Genomic DNA, 15,526 nt, shown 5'->3' on the forward strand with positions numbered 1-15,526 from the left:
CTAAGCACTATATAGATGCTTTACCTGATTATCTCAATTAATCTTCATAGAAACCCTATGAGTTTGGAATTATTACAATCCCCGTATTATTGATAAGAAAATGTTGTCAGAGACAGTAAGCAGCTTGCCCAAAATGACATAACAAGTAAGGAGTGGAGGCCGGATTTAATCCCAGACAGTCCAGCTTCAGAGCCCAAGCTTCAGCTGCTGAGACAGGGAAATTCTGACTGCAGTCTGCGTAACTCTATCTTTGCATGTGCCGACAACCATGGCTCCAAACCAAGACAATAAAGATTATTTCCCCTAGTAAGTCAAATCATCTAACAGAAATTACGATGAAATTAAGCCAGCAGAAGCAACTAAGGTTAGTTTGGCATGAGGTAAATAAAATTTAGAGAGCACAGTAGTAGCACAGCATCTAATGTAGCTTTGGCTACTTGGACCATCAAGCAGATTTTATTTGCTAAAATGGGATAGATAAGAATGAAGAAACTTCAAGATTCTCAGTTTAGGTGGAAGATGGAATAAACGCACAGGTAAATAAAATAGAAAACTTTTACACTAACACACAAAACTAGCATGCATACGTATTCATATATACATAAAACACCATATTTGTTCAGTGCTGAGGGTTTATGGAATATAGAGGTTGTGATTAGACTTCGTGATCAAAAGCTTGTTGGAAAAGGTTTTCTTCAACTTAACAAATGTAGCCAGTGAGGTTTCCTAGGACGGGAAGATTAATCAAAATAGAAAGATACCACACAAAATACAAATATACAAATACAAAATAGAATGTTTATAAAAATAGGAAGTAGCAAAATGCAAGCCAGAGCTCACAAGCTCTGTGAGAAAGAAAAAATGTGGCAAGAAATGGAAAGGGTAAAATAGTTGGTAAAAATGGGCCTGGATGATCTTCTGCCTAAAAGTTTCTGGCAAAACCAGTCTTTCTCAAACTAGAGACTGGGGAAGGGTTTGTGGGAGGGGTGTGGAGTGGTCTATGGAGATTTAAAATTTTTACAATTTTGTTGTTTCAATTTTGAGATTATCTTTTTAAATTCTATCAGTTATAAACACAGGATTTTCTTTTGCAGTGACCATTCCAATTGAAAGTCATTTTTCATAAGTAAAATTTTATTTCTTCGGAAAAAAAGGGGCCACAGAAGTATGTTAAGTTGTCCCCAGAATTTTTTTGTCCTTCAAAGGGTTCTGCAGTGAACAGGCCACTCTCAAGAAAGGAAATACAAATGGCTTGATCTCACTTGTAATAAGTGAGAGTAATACTCACTTGTATTAAGAGAAATAAACATTAAAATCCTAAACACCTGTCAGACCAGCAAAGATTAAAGTTTTGTGATATGCTTTTCGTGAGGGTATAGAGAAATGAGCCTTCACATATATTGTCTTTAGGGGCTTTTTGGCAAAGTATCTGTCAAAATTTAGTAATGCATATTTCCTTTAATCTATTAACTTCATTTCTAGGAATTTGTCCTACAAACACATTTATATCTGTATTCACGGGTATGCACTGTAAGTTATATGGAATCTCTTTTTTAACCCATCAACAATGATAACAAAGAATTCCACATAACTTAAGTGTCTGTTAAGGGTGTACCAGTTAATGAAACTGTGTGACAGCCATATGATGGAATAGAACGACGTAGAGCTGCAAATACTCATTGGAATGATCTCCAGGATTTACTACCAAGTGAAAAAAGGAATGTGCTGAACGGTGTACACAGTATGCTACCACTTCCGTAAAAAAATAAAATGGATACCTACATACTTGCTTTATACCCTTAAAATACTTGCAGAAGGATGCACAAGAAACTAGGAATAGTGGTTGCTTCTGGGAAGAAGAATTGACTGCTTGGAGGACAGGAATGAGAGGCAGATTAACTTGTTACATATTTTTTCTATATTTTTTCCTTTTAAAAACGTGCATTTATTACCTACTAAACTTTTTAAAGAAGGGGTTTACATACACTTACTCATATTTGAGAAATGTAGAATATTTTATACATTTTTATTTAATGGGTGGCAGCCATTATGCAGCAGTCCCCAACCTTTTTGGCACCAGGGACCGGTTTCGTGGAAGACAATTTTTCCACGGTGGGGGGTCGGGGTCGGGGCCGGGGGGATGGTAATGCCAACGTTGGGGAGCGGCAGATGAAGCTCTGCTCGCTTGCCCGCCGCTCACCTCCTGCTGTGCGGCCCAGTACCGGTCCGCAGCCCATGGGTTGGGGACCCCTGCTCTATTGTTTGGGCCTTACACATTTTCACGTTCACATTTTAAACTCTTCTTCAGCATTGGTACCGTGTATCCTGGCAAATGAACAACAAATTCCTACCTTGCCTTATACCCTTACCAGCATTTAAAAAAAAAAAAAAAAAAAAACCTTAAAACTATAATTTTATAATTAAGGTTTGGAGGCTGAAAAATAAATGTCTTAACATTCTAGAATACAAATTTTGTAAAAAAAAAAAAATTTATGTATGCTATTTATTGAGAAACTGCTCTTGAATTTTAAAATAACTTTTATTGCCTTTATATAAGTAATACATGGTTATTATGATTTAATAATATGTTCTGCTTATCTACCCCTTCTTATTTCTCTATAATGAAATACAGAGAAATTTCTATAGAGAAATAGAGAAATAAGAAGGGGTGGATAAGCAAAACTGATGATAAAAAATCCTTTTCAGCCACCCACCCAGTGTTATAAATAACACTATAGTGTTACTATACAGACTCTTTAGTACCTTTCATTTTCATCAGGCAACAGTCTTTCTGTGGACATCTTTCTGTGAAAGGGAATATTCCTCTACAACATCACTTAATGGGCTGCGTAGTTTTCCATCTTATAAACAAATATAGATAAACATAGATACATAGATATGTCCGTGAGTCCACTTTTCTTGAACTAGCTGGTTTTTAAATTTCTATGATAAACAAAATCCCTGCTAAACATCCCTGCTAAATCTTAATTACGCCCTTAGGATAAATTCTGATGGAATTACTGGGTAAAGGTAAGGGCAGTTTAAAGCTTTTTGATAAATGTTGGCAAATTTGCCCTTGTTGCCATTCAGATTTGCAGCAAGTTATTTTGAGGTTATTAGAAAGCCTCCCTTTGTGAGAAAATCCTTAGACAACAATTGCATAGGTATTGTCTATACAGTCATTGTCCTGTTAGGGGTCACGGGTGCACATAAATAGTCCAGATGTTAGTGCCCAATTTTATGTTTTTTAGTTACCGGACAGACTGGCGCACTTCAGTTTATGCAAACCCTAATCTGGCTATTCCGAACATTCCATTCCAGGTGTTACCTCTGTGAATAGAGTACAGAAGTACTCTACACCTTTAGAAGTGTTGTACTAATTATAGTCATCTTGCCAGCATTTCAAGATGCATATTATGAAACACCCTTGCCAAATTCATTATTATTTTTCCTATCTCTTTGTTAGTTTGACAGGATAAAAGTGATATTCACTGGTTTGTTTTGCATTTAATTGCTTATTAGAAAATTTAACTCTTTCTTTTTATTTCTATTTGTACTTATTCTTTTGTGAATTACCAGTTCACATTCTTGGTCTGTTTTTTAATGTTAGTATTTCTCTTCATTATTGATTTAATCAATTTAGGAGTAAATTAATGAAGGTATCTGTCTAAATGAGTTAATAATTGTAAAGCACTAATATTTGTAAAACACTGCCTCGTAGGTAGTATAAATCAAATCAACCAGTCAAGTGAGCTCTAGTAATTTAAAAACAAGCTCCTGCTTTAAAGTTTTCTACTCGATACTTAAGACTTTATTTTGGCATTGTATGCTTGAATTATCAAATCTTTCTTTAATACTTTCTGTATGTACTGTGCTGGGAAGGCCACGAAAGGAAAGGATTGACTCCTGCTCTTTGTCCAGTTGAAAAAGAACACAGGAATGTGATTTGAATGTTACATGACAGCGTTTCATTATGTGTCTCACTATGTGTATAATGATTGAGGGAATTAGGTAAATGGTAAAATGCTGACATTTCTAACATGTTAACACCTCCGTGTTCTATACTACAGTCTCCCATTGTTTTTCTCAATGTGAAAATCAGGGCAGAAATTAAGGAACTTCAGCATTATAGGTAATATTCTGTTTTCTTTAAGCTGTGTGATGGGTACCCAAGGATTCTTTTTATTATTATGCTTTTGTAACTTCCATATGTTAGATATTCCTCTGTACATAGCAAGTATTTTATTTAAAAATTTTTAAATAGGCAGATATTGTGGGGGAAAGCTGCTCCCCAAGAATACCAAAAATAATTAAATTATGTACTCTTTATTATAAAATTGTTCAATTTGTCTACACATACAATATTTTACCTTATAATGTATACTCATTATAATCTGAACATTTTGTCATATAAAAATAATCATTAACTTCAGAATCAACAACTGATTGGTACATTTAGAAAAATGAAGAATTAGTAAAAAGATAAAAATAACAAAATGGTCATTAGTTGCATCTTCTTAGGATGATGATCATCACTATATAAGTTGTTTCTAATAAATTTGAGCTATGGTTATCTTTCTGAGTACACATATTTAAGTTTTTCCACTTTCTCCAAAAGATACTTAAAAACATTTGTTGTGATTATACTGTTAAATGTAATTTTCATGGTGTAAAGTACTTGTGCTTCTTCTTTTTGTAAGAGTCAGAGTGGGTCATCAATACACGACTGTGGCCTTGTGATAGACTGGATGTGCTCAATCGGCATAATCTGCTCTGTACAATTGCACATGAAATTTTAGCGAAGAGTCTTTACAGACAGACATTTGAAGTTTTGCAAAATCTACCAGGTTTTCAAAATTCTCAAGGTATGTTTTTTAAAAAGTCTAGCTTAATTATCTCTGACCCATCTGGTATTTAATAAGAAACAGTTCTCCACCTGTTTTGGTTGAATTTTATATTCCAGCATATATTTTTAATGATGTTTTTTGTAAAATGTGTTCTCTGCAAATTGAATATGCTTTCCTGATGGTTCAAAAAAAAAAAAAAAAAAACCCAGAGATGCTTATCTTTTGTCAGCAGTTCCTACAAGGAGCGTTTCATCATTCCTTTTCTAACCTCTGTCAAGTCATCAGCAATCAATGTTAAGTGCCCCCAGCAAGCTTTATACTGTACCTTAAAATAATTTTTTGCATTGGCATAATAAAGAATACCTTTTCTTTTATCACTTAACAAACATAGAACATAGTTCCCATTACCTTGGAACATAGGAAAACATGAAATAAATGGAGGAAATTATGCAGATGATGGGTTCAAAGAAAGAGAATGCCAGTGTGGGCAATGGCAGGCAGTGCTCTTGAATGCTTGCAAGTCATATGTCGGTAGCAAGAGAGAGTCCGTGTGAAGGGTAACAGCAAAAGCTTTGGGTCAGGAATGAGCTGAGCAATGGGTTCAGAGTGGTGGGTTAATGTTTAATGAAAACGTTAACTTGAAGGCCTTCCCTCAGTGCTTTATCACTCTCCATTTTCCCATGTATTCCACTGAGATACTGTATTGTCATTAACATTCTTATCTGATTCTCCCTCTAGATAGTAAGCTCCTTAAAGGCAATTGTTTTCTTTATCGTGGTATCCCTGGTACAATGGCTGCTGTAGAACTAGCTTTTGATATACAATTATCATGATAATGAAACAAAATATAATAGTGAGATTAAACAGATAGTTGTGCCAGATTTTGGAAGACCCTGAATGGCAGGCTAAAGGAATTTTCTTCTCTATGTGTAGTAAGGGGTCACTAGAGTTTTGGCGCCAGGGCGTGACATAATGGAGTTGGTGTTTTAGGAAAGTTCCTCTGGTGGTAATGTTTAGAAAGAGACTAAAGGTAAGGAGATAAATTTCCTGATAAGGCCTAGACCACTAAAAAATCCTAAAGTGATAGAGACCTAGAGTCTAGGTCATAGACCCACCTGACTGAATATAGGGGATAAAAGAGTTGGAAGTATCCAAGGTGACTTCACTTTCTTCTAAGTGAAAAGCAGAAAGGAATAGACATACCCAAGAAAGGAGGTTTTGTGTGTTTTTTTAATTTGAGAGTGAATATTTATGAGTGGATGATTTATTTTTAGTCGTGGGAAAAACAAGTCTGAGGTCTGCACTGTAGATAGAATGCAAACAGAACCGTGCAGATGCAGTCACACGTGAGGACCAAGGACAGAGGTGTTAATGTAGCCTCTGAAATCATATTCCTTTCACATTCTCCATTACAAAGTGAATGAACTGTTTTGCTTTTGTCGAATTTTTTGTTTGTTTGTTAACTTAGTATGTAAGATGATTGCATTTTGGTGACTCTGACTTTTATAGCAGGTAGGAAGGGGCAGAGGAGAGCAGAGGGGAAAGGAGTAAGAGAGAAGTTTGAGAGAAGATAGATCAGTTTCACTATATCAATGATTTTTTTCTTTTCAGAAACTGTGGAGGTCTCACAGTATAGCCTTCTTTTTAATAAACTTCTAGATGCCTGTATAGAAAGCAGCAGTCTTGGTATATCATCCTCCGTAGCAGAATTCATGATTTCAAAGAGCATCCCTATTGATTTTTCCTTTCTTAGAAGATTAATTACTTCTTTAGGAAGAAGTTGTTTATGGCTTAAAGCCAGAGCCCACTACAAAAGTAAGTTACATTTTAAAATTTTAAAGTTTGATATATTGGTTTTGAATTTGATTTTCTAACCTGAAATCTATGTATAATATTCATGGCGGGGCCTTAAATATGTAAAAAGAGCAATTGATACACATTTAAAAATAGTGGTCTACATAGATTTGTGCTCTTTTGAAACCTGTTATTTCTCATTTCTAATTGCTATATTTTTATTTCTTTCTATATTGGCATGTCCACGGGAGGATATGAAAAGGAAATAAATGACAGAATTTGAACCAGTTTGGCATATTGTATAAATATATAGGAGTAAACCAATTGGTAGAATGAAGCTTAAGGAATACATATTTATCCCTGGTATATCCCTGATCTTTTTGGTTAGAATATGTTATAACAGGCACATAGGAAATACAGAGGGTGTCATTACAATGCAACATGATACATAACAATTTTTCACATGGCTCCTAGTAATGTTTACAACTGTTCCTCTCTAACAAGTAAGCCTAGAAAACGAATACTTTCTCTAGTCCCAATCTCCTTGCAAGTATTTTAATTAGAAAACAATTCTGTGTAGAATCTAGATCTAGAAAGGAATTCTTTTCTGCCTTCATGCAGTAATTTGTCTTAAATTTCCATTTCTACCACTATCAACTATATGACAAACATTTGAGTACCTGCTCTGTGTCACCACTGTGCCAAATGTGTCAAACATCCCAGCCATCCCTACACCAACAAAAACCTGTCTGAACTTGGAAGTGTTTTTCATGTTCCCAGCTGTGATCAGTTCAGCAAATGGTAACTTTTTTTCCCAGTGAAATGGGAAAGAAACTATTAGTGTGCATTACAGGTAGTAAGATTACATATTATTTGATCAAATTTTCATTTCAGTTACATGTATTCTTATATGTGTGCTAGGTCATTATGTAAAATGTATTTCTTATTGTAGGTTACAATACAACTTTTGAAAGCAGAATTTTTGTAAAAGGATGATCAGAAATTTAGAGGCAAGGTGGAATTATTTGTTCATAACACCTCATTTCAATTTTGTGGTTATGTTTCAACTCCTTATACTATTTCCCTGCAGACTGCTAGAAATCACAGCACAAAGTATATATGTACTATTTGCTATAACTTCTTGATTTTAGTTTTTAGAATTGATGTTAATGAGGTATTTTTTCCAAATAATTGTGCAATTTGGGAAAAATGCCAGCAGAAGGCATTTATATGCCGCAGGAATAACGTGTTAACTTGGAAACATATAAATGAGATTTCTATGAGTCTGTTTTTTAGTTGGAAATAAAATTTTGTATTAAAACAGCTAAACTTAATCATTTAAAAAATTTTTAATTGACAGCTGTATTGAGATATAATTCAAATGCCACACAGTTCACCCATTTAAACATGTACAATTCAGTGGTTTTAGTGTATCTACAGAGTTGTGCAACCATCACCACCGTCAATTTTAGAACATTTTCATCAGGCCAAAAAGAAACCCCATATGCGTTGAGTCACTCCCCATTCCCCCAAATTCTTTCAACCCTGGTAATAATTTAGTTTTAAAGACTTTTTTTTAAGCGATGTGTTAAAGCATTTAATGCTTGAGTATAATTCAGTACCTTTCCTATTAGCTTAACACATCTATGCTTAATTTCATATGTAGTGAAACTTCTGGGACTTATGCAAGTGAGGTTATACGGTAAAGAGTATTTTTGTTTTGTTTTGTTTTTAATGTACCTGAGTTATAAAATGAAGTGAGTAATTTATAGTCACTGATCAGTCTTCAGAACATCTCATTTCCTGACAGTGTTGACATTTAAAATATCAGTGGAACTCTCTTTGGATCTGTCTTCACACACAGGTTAACACATGCTAGGAAAGCCTTTCAGTGCCTTATAATCACATCTAGTAGTACATATTTGATTCTGAGCTTACAGTTAATTTTTCATCAAGGTACTGTTAAGGCTGTAGTGCCAGTGCCTTTGTTTTGCTTTTTTCTTTAATATTTTTTACAGCTTTATTGAGATAATTTCATATACCATAAAATTTACACATGTGAAGTGTACAGTGCATTTTTATTTATTTGTTTATTTTTGGTTGTGCTGTGTCTTCATTGCTGCACGCGGGCTTTCTCTAGTTGCAGCGACTGGGGGCTACTCCTGGTTGAGGTGCGTGGGCTTCTCATTGTGGTGGCTTCCCTTGTTGCGGAGCACAGGCTCTAGACACGCAGGCTTCAGTAGTTGTGGCACATGGGCTCAGTAGTTGCGGCTCATGGGCTCTAGAGCGCAGGCTCAGTAGTTGTGGCACATGGGCTTAGTTGCTCTGCGGCATGTGGGATCTTCCCGGACCAGGGCTCAAACCCGTGTCCCCTGCATTGGCAGGCGGATTCTTAACCACTGCGCCACCAGGGAAGTCCTTACAGTGCATTTATTTTTATATTATTCACAGAGTTGTGCACCACAATCTAATTTTAGAACATCTTCAACACCTCTAGAAAAAGAAACCCTGAACGCATTTATATTCACTCCCCGTTCCATGTATGTTTCCCACCCGACCCAGTCCTAGGCAACAATTAATCTGTCTCTATGGATTTGCCTGTTCTGGGCATTTCACATAAATGGAATCATTCAATATGTAGTTTTTTGTGACTGGCTTCTTATACTTAACATAATGTTTTCAAGGTTTATCCATGTTGTAGCCTATATCATTATTTCTTTCCTTTCTAATTACTGAATAATATTCCATTGTATAGAATTTGTTCATCCATCCATCAATTAATGGACATTTGCTTTGTTTGCACTTTCTGACTATTATAAGTAATGCTGCTCTGAACATTCACATGCAAGTTTTTGTGTGGATGTATGGTTTTCATTTCTCTTTGGAGCAGAATTGGTGGCTCGTATAGTAAATGTATGTCTAGCATTTTGAGGAACTGCCAAACTGTTTTCCAAAGAAGCTATCTGTTTTACATTTATATTCCCACCAGCCATGTATGGAGTTTCTAGTTTCTTCACATCCTCACTGAGTTTTTTATTTTAGCCTTCCTGGTGGATATAAAGTGATACTTCACTGAGGTTTTGATTTGCATCTTCCTAATGACTAATGATGTTGAGCATCTTTTCATGTGCTTATTTGCCATTTGTATATCTTTGTGGAGAAATGTCTGTTCAATCCTTTGCCCATTTTTTTCTTTGTACTTTTTTTAATTGAGGCGTTTTTCTTGTTGAGTGTGTTAAGTATGTGTAGGGGTACATATAAACACGTACTATTCATATATGTATACATGCACTCTACATACAAGTCCCATGTCAGATATATGAGTTCAGTTTTTTTTCTATTCCATGAGTTATCTTTTACTTTCTTGATGGCTTTGCTTGTGTTCCCTAACTAATCAGAAGGAAATTGTCCAGCGACAGCAAAATTGCCTTCCTGATGCTCCTGATGTCCTACCTAGCCCTAAAAATACGGCTTTTCTGTCAGAACTGAAAAGTCAGGAAGGGAAGATGTTATTAGTATATCTTTTCCTTACTTTCCCCCGCTAAAACCAAATAGGAGTATTTTTCTTTTCATGTTTGATTTTAGGGGAAAAGATAATATTAGTAAATTTCTACTTGGTTTGTTGGCTTTTGTTTTCCTCTTCTGCTCAGAAGTAAAACAGGTATGCATGTAAATTATACCTACCAATATTTAGGAATGTTAACGAGTCAATAGTTTGTTGGTCCTGGCAGTGATCTAGGAAGGTGGGACTTCTTAGTGGTTAAGATTCCAAAATCTGGAGTCAGAAGGCCAGGGCGCTTACCCAAAGCCCCCCATCTATAATATGGGAGTTGTTGTACCTAATTGCAAAGGTAGTAAACTGTCAGGTTAAAATTAGATAAAACCTATGTGTTTAGCACAGGTACCTGGCATATAGTAGGTCCTCAAAGATTACTCATCATCATCCATATTAGAAAGATTTATTGAAGAAATTTAACTTAATAAAACATTTTAAACAAATTTTACACACAGATTTAAATTGGTTTCAGTAAAAGACAACAATATAATATTGCCTATATACAATTTGGATGTCCTGGACTGATGTATAGGGGATTTCCCTGTATATCACTTGTAATAAGCACCTAAACAGTTTAAAAGTTGAATCTGTTCTTTGGAAAAGCAAAATTTTTAGAACATGAATTGGAGAACAACACACTGAGCACCGACATGATGGAAATGTTTCTTATTCATTTTTATATCTAGTGTTTAGCACAATGCCAGACATTTGTAGGAACAGCAAATATTTATTGCACAAACTTTAACAGCACTATAAATAAGTACACTCAAAAATACTATAAAACTATGTGATAGAAAGTAAAATCTTCAAATTATAATTTCTATTTTCTTTCTACATTTTGGATTCACAATTCAAGGTAGATAGTTATATATATAATTATATATAATATTATATATATAATAAGTATATGTAGTTGCTGTTAGACCCAGATCCCATTAAAACAAAACCCAAGTAGCTATTCTGGTTTTTTAGTTATTCTGAAATTATGTTGTGTTGACTATGGCTTAAAATAAATGGACATTTGCTACAGTGAGGCTCAAAAGTTCTTTTTCAGGGTTTTTTTTAAATTTCTCACTTCATGTTTAATGTTTCAAAACCATTTTACAAAGAATGATCTCAATTGTACTAGGATAAGCTCACTCCCATATAATTTATGCAATAAATCTGCTTCTAATGTGAAGAATTATTCTGAAACAAAAGTAATTATCACTTGTGGATATTTTCGAAGCCTAGGTTTTCACTACTGGGGTTTTAGTAAAGTTTGATCTGTTACTTGACTTTCAGGTGCTCTATCATTGGGTTGCTACCCACCATTGGAGGGAAATTTATACCGAAAACTTCTACTGATTCCTTCCTATTTGTCTGAGATTGAAATGCTTTTAGCTATTGAAATCTTCATGGTATCTAATGCTAGTAGTATTCAGAGTCCTGGAACTTCTACACAGATGCTGCAGATAGTTTTAAAAAGGTTGGTTGAAATAACTTCTGACTGCATCCTGAAAGCAGATCATGGCTCCCTACACTTGCCCTCGGATGTAAATGTTTTATTTATTTGTATATATATAAACATTTATATATTTATATACTGCATATTTATATACTTGTGCATGTGTGTATTGAGAAACTTTGGTAGCATTTATATCGAGAAAGGATTTGACCTACTTTTGGTTTAAATCCAAACAAGTTAGTACCTTTCAATAAACATTTTAACAACTTCAAAGATCTTGTTTAGATGTTCAAAGAGATGGGTCTTCTTTAGGTGTGGACCTTTCTCGTGTACTGGTGGTTTTTAGTTAGGTACCTAAAAGTTATCTTTTTGGTCAACACAAAAGATCTAAGAACCAGGTCTAAAAGGGAAATATATGATAATTTATTAGGTTCAGTCAAGAATCCTGTTCAAAATAAAGCCATCAGCCTAGTTTCAGTATTTTAAAATGCTGTTATAAATGCATAAATATTATAATGTAGCTGTTGGACCAGAGTGGCATCCCTTCAGATAATTTTGTTCAAAATCCCAAAATTTAGTTTTACACCACTCCAATTTTTTGTCAGCTTTATCTAGGAAACTTGTAATATAAGGATCTCATGGAACTCCTGTTTTGGCATTTCTTAACAAGAATTTTGCTTCAGTTCACTGGTGTTAGAAACCGGATCCTCAGACTGAATATTCTGTTAGTTACCTATTACAGTGTATAAGTTATCCCACAGCTTAGTGGCTTAAAATAGCAAGTATTTTCTTAGTTTCTGTGGGTCAGGAATTTTGGAGTAGCTCGGGGTCTCTCATGTCATTGGACTCAGGATGTGGTCAGGACCTGCAGTCGCCTACTTGATGGCTTCACTGCGGCCGGAGGATCCGTTTCCCAGCTGGCTCACTCGTGCCTGTGGGCAGGAAGCCTCAGCTCCTCACCACATGGGCCCCTCCATAGGTTCCTTAAGTGTTTTTATGACACAACAGCTAACTTCTCTCAGAGTGAGTGATCAGGAGAGAGAACGCAAGGAGGAAGCTACAGTGCCTTTTGTGACCCTACATCAAGAACTGTGAAGGCTCTGAGATTCCACCCCATTTGCAGGCTGTAAGTCAGCCTGCCATAGTTTCACAGATCCTGGCATAAGACACAAGACCTCCTGGGTTGGAGACAGGACTTTATTACTCATGGCACAGCAAGCAGCATGATTATCTGCATATTTGTATCTCTTCCTCTTGCTCCCAAGTCCCACACTTGGGCCCAGATGGATATCTGCACATGCAGTGGGTTCCATTACATGAGAGGAATCCTGAACTTAGGAACCCCAATCTTTTATAATGGGTAATAAACATACCTGCCCCTTTGCTCTTTAGATGGAAACGCTATCTCCACCTTGTAAGGCTGTAAGCAAACCTGTCTTTTGCTCCTGAAGGAGAAACTATCTTTGTCTTTCAAGGTTGTTCACTATATTAAACATCCTTGAAATCCAGAACAAGGGGTAATCAGTGTCTCTGCTCTCAGAACTTCCAGAAATGCAAGGGACCATGAAAATTGATATCTAACAATCTAGTGTCCAAAGTTGTGCATCATTTCTGCTCTATTTATTGGAGATAAACAAGTCATTCAATCCAGCCTACACTCAAGGGGAGGAGAATTTATTTTAGGTCCACGTTTTTTTTTTTTAAACTCACTAAAATTAGCTTTTTTGTTAGCGGTCTTTCCTGAGGGCCTTCTGTTTACAACTATGCACTACAGTTGCATGAGGCATTTGGGCTCTCCATCATCCTAATGAGGGTTTGGTTTTCTCATAACTTTCCATTCCCCACATATGCAGTCTCTTCATTCATTATTGAATTTGTGGGGTATTTGTGATGCCAGCACATAACTAGTGACATGCCTGGATCTTCTATTTTGTCCAAACCAATATTGTTTTCTCCATTACTGTTATCATACCAAGCCCTGCTTTGTTACATTAACCTCTGAGAGAGTTTTTGTTCATCTTAAGACTTTCAAAACTGCATATAGTTGGTGTATGCCCAATCTACCAGATTTCAGGCACCAATCCTAAGCCAGAATGTACTAGAAGCGGCCTGACCAATCTTTGCTCTCTGTGATCACTGATTGCTGTTCCAAGTGGAAGTCCTCACTCCCACCACTCTGTGGACCACACTGTTGTGCTAATGCAGGTAGGCTCATACTCGGGCCTTGCTGCTGAGCCTTACAGGTGCCCAGAGCAGGATGCAATGAACACAGAGAAAAAGTGATGCCTAATAACAGCTACATCTCTATCTTATATGCTTCTTACTCCCTATCCCATAGGAAAAATAGCCATAAGGTATGAGTTTTATGAAATTTGGTGACTGGCAGAAAAGTTATTTTAAAATTCCAGCACTTTAGTGAAGTACCTTAAATCAGGACTGAAGAAAATAACTTAGTATAAAGTTATTCATATATGAATATACTATAAATATAATAGTATACTATAATATACTGTATAATATACTATATTATAGTATATATATACTATATAATATACTATAATATTATACTATAAAAATTTAGTATAAAGGCCTACAGCTACAATTTCTGTTACCAGATGTGAGCTACAAATTAAGTATATGCTTATAATTTAAAATAGCCATATCAAGGTAAAACACATGAATGTTAGTAACTCCAAACTTGATTAAATTTAATATTTTATGCATTATAATGAATAATTATACAGTTATTAATTTGAAAATACAAAGAGAGGGGTTATTAGTTGTGTTCTAGATCAGTGTTTCCAAACTGCGGGTTGTGGCCCATTTGTGTAGTGAACTCAATTTAGGGGGTTGCCACCATTTTATTTTAAAAAATGAAACAATAGAAAATAGGGTCATAAGGGTAAGTCTTGTTTTGTGAAACTTTTATTTCAGTTTTTATGTATGCAGGTATATATTGGGTCACAATATAAAATGTCTTTATTACTGTGTGTCATGGTCAAACAAGTTTGAAAGCCACTGTTAGAATATAGTAAAAAGACTGTCATAGCTTAGAACCAATAAATGTAAATTACTATCTTTTGAAGAAACTATATAGCTTCTTTTTAGAGTTTCTGACTTTGTGAGGTGTTCACTTTGTAGATGTGAAGAAAACAAATCTCGGAGCAAGGATGATTATCAAGCTGCAGTGGAAAGATTAATTATGGCTGCTCGTATATCAGATCCAAAGCTCTTCATTAAGCACATGACCGTCAATGTTAATACGGAACAGGTTTATAGTTTGGAACATTGTTCTGCCCTGAAATGGTTGAAAGAGAATATGAAGTGGGCTGGAAAGGTTTGGCTTTTCAGTAACCATTAGTTATTAAAGGCTTTTTTTTTTTTTTTAAGTTCAAGTAATCATTGTTGAAAATAAAAGGCAATGAAAATAAAGACAGTTTTCACTATATTCAGCTTTTGCTCTTTATTGATTTATAGTACGTCAGTAGTTTTCAAACACTAAAAATTTTGTTTGAGGTACGCAATTTATAACAGTTTTACCCATACTGCAAATGATTTTTCAAATCACTTTTTGACATCTCCTTAATTTAGGTAAACCTAAGTATGGTGAATCCCAATTTATTCTGAAATCCAAACAATGAAAAATCACAAACTGAGTATTGTGCAGCATTTAATAAGAGGGAGACATAAAGGGGAAAATATTCAAGCAGGTGTCTGGAGCTTTCAGAACAAGCTTTGGGCTTATGAAGTAGATTTGGTGAGCACTCAGTCCAGTCTCTAAAGCCTATTGTACACTTGTAATATAGAATAGTAAAATAATACTGGAAAATGACTCAAACACTAAAATTCCAGAGCTGAGTTATACCAGAAATTTTAAATTAT

General features: G+C 35.2%; 1 protein-coding gene and 1 long non-coding RNA gene across 2 annotated transcripts in view; one reads left to right on the forward strand and one right to left on the reverse strand.

Moving 5' to 3' along the window:
- Nucleotides 1-15,017, forward strand: part of TOPAZ1 (testis and ovary specific TOPAZ 1) — a gene marked incomplete at its 5' end in the record, with an annotated part of 67,629 nt that extends 52,612 nt beyond the window's left edge. The window contains 4 exons of the mRNA XM_082348348.1: nucleotides 4,701-4,865; nucleotides 6,459-6,662; nucleotides 11,482-11,665; nucleotides 14,786-15,017. Of these exons, the coding sequence (XP_082204474.1) occupies nucleotides 4,701-4,865; nucleotides 6,459-6,662; nucleotides 11,482-11,665; nucleotides 14,786-15,005 (773 nt within the window). The 3' untranslated portion in view covers nucleotides 15,006-15,017. The remainder of the gene's footprint in view (nucleotides 1-4,700; nucleotides 4,866-6,458; nucleotides 6,663-11,481; nucleotides 11,666-14,785) is intronic.
- Nucleotides 1-15,526, reverse strand: part of LOC309608570 — a 250,040-nt gene that overhangs the window by 226,524 nt on the left and 7,990 nt on the right. The gene's annotated exons all lie outside the window — the stretch shown is intronic.

This window comes from Balaenoptera borealis (genome assembly GCF_965194805.1).
Source record: "Balaenoptera borealis genome assembly, chromosome: 12".
NCBI classification, from domain to species: domain Eukaryota; kingdom Metazoa; phylum Chordata; class Mammalia; order Artiodactyla; family Balaenopteridae; genus Balaenoptera; species Balaenoptera borealis.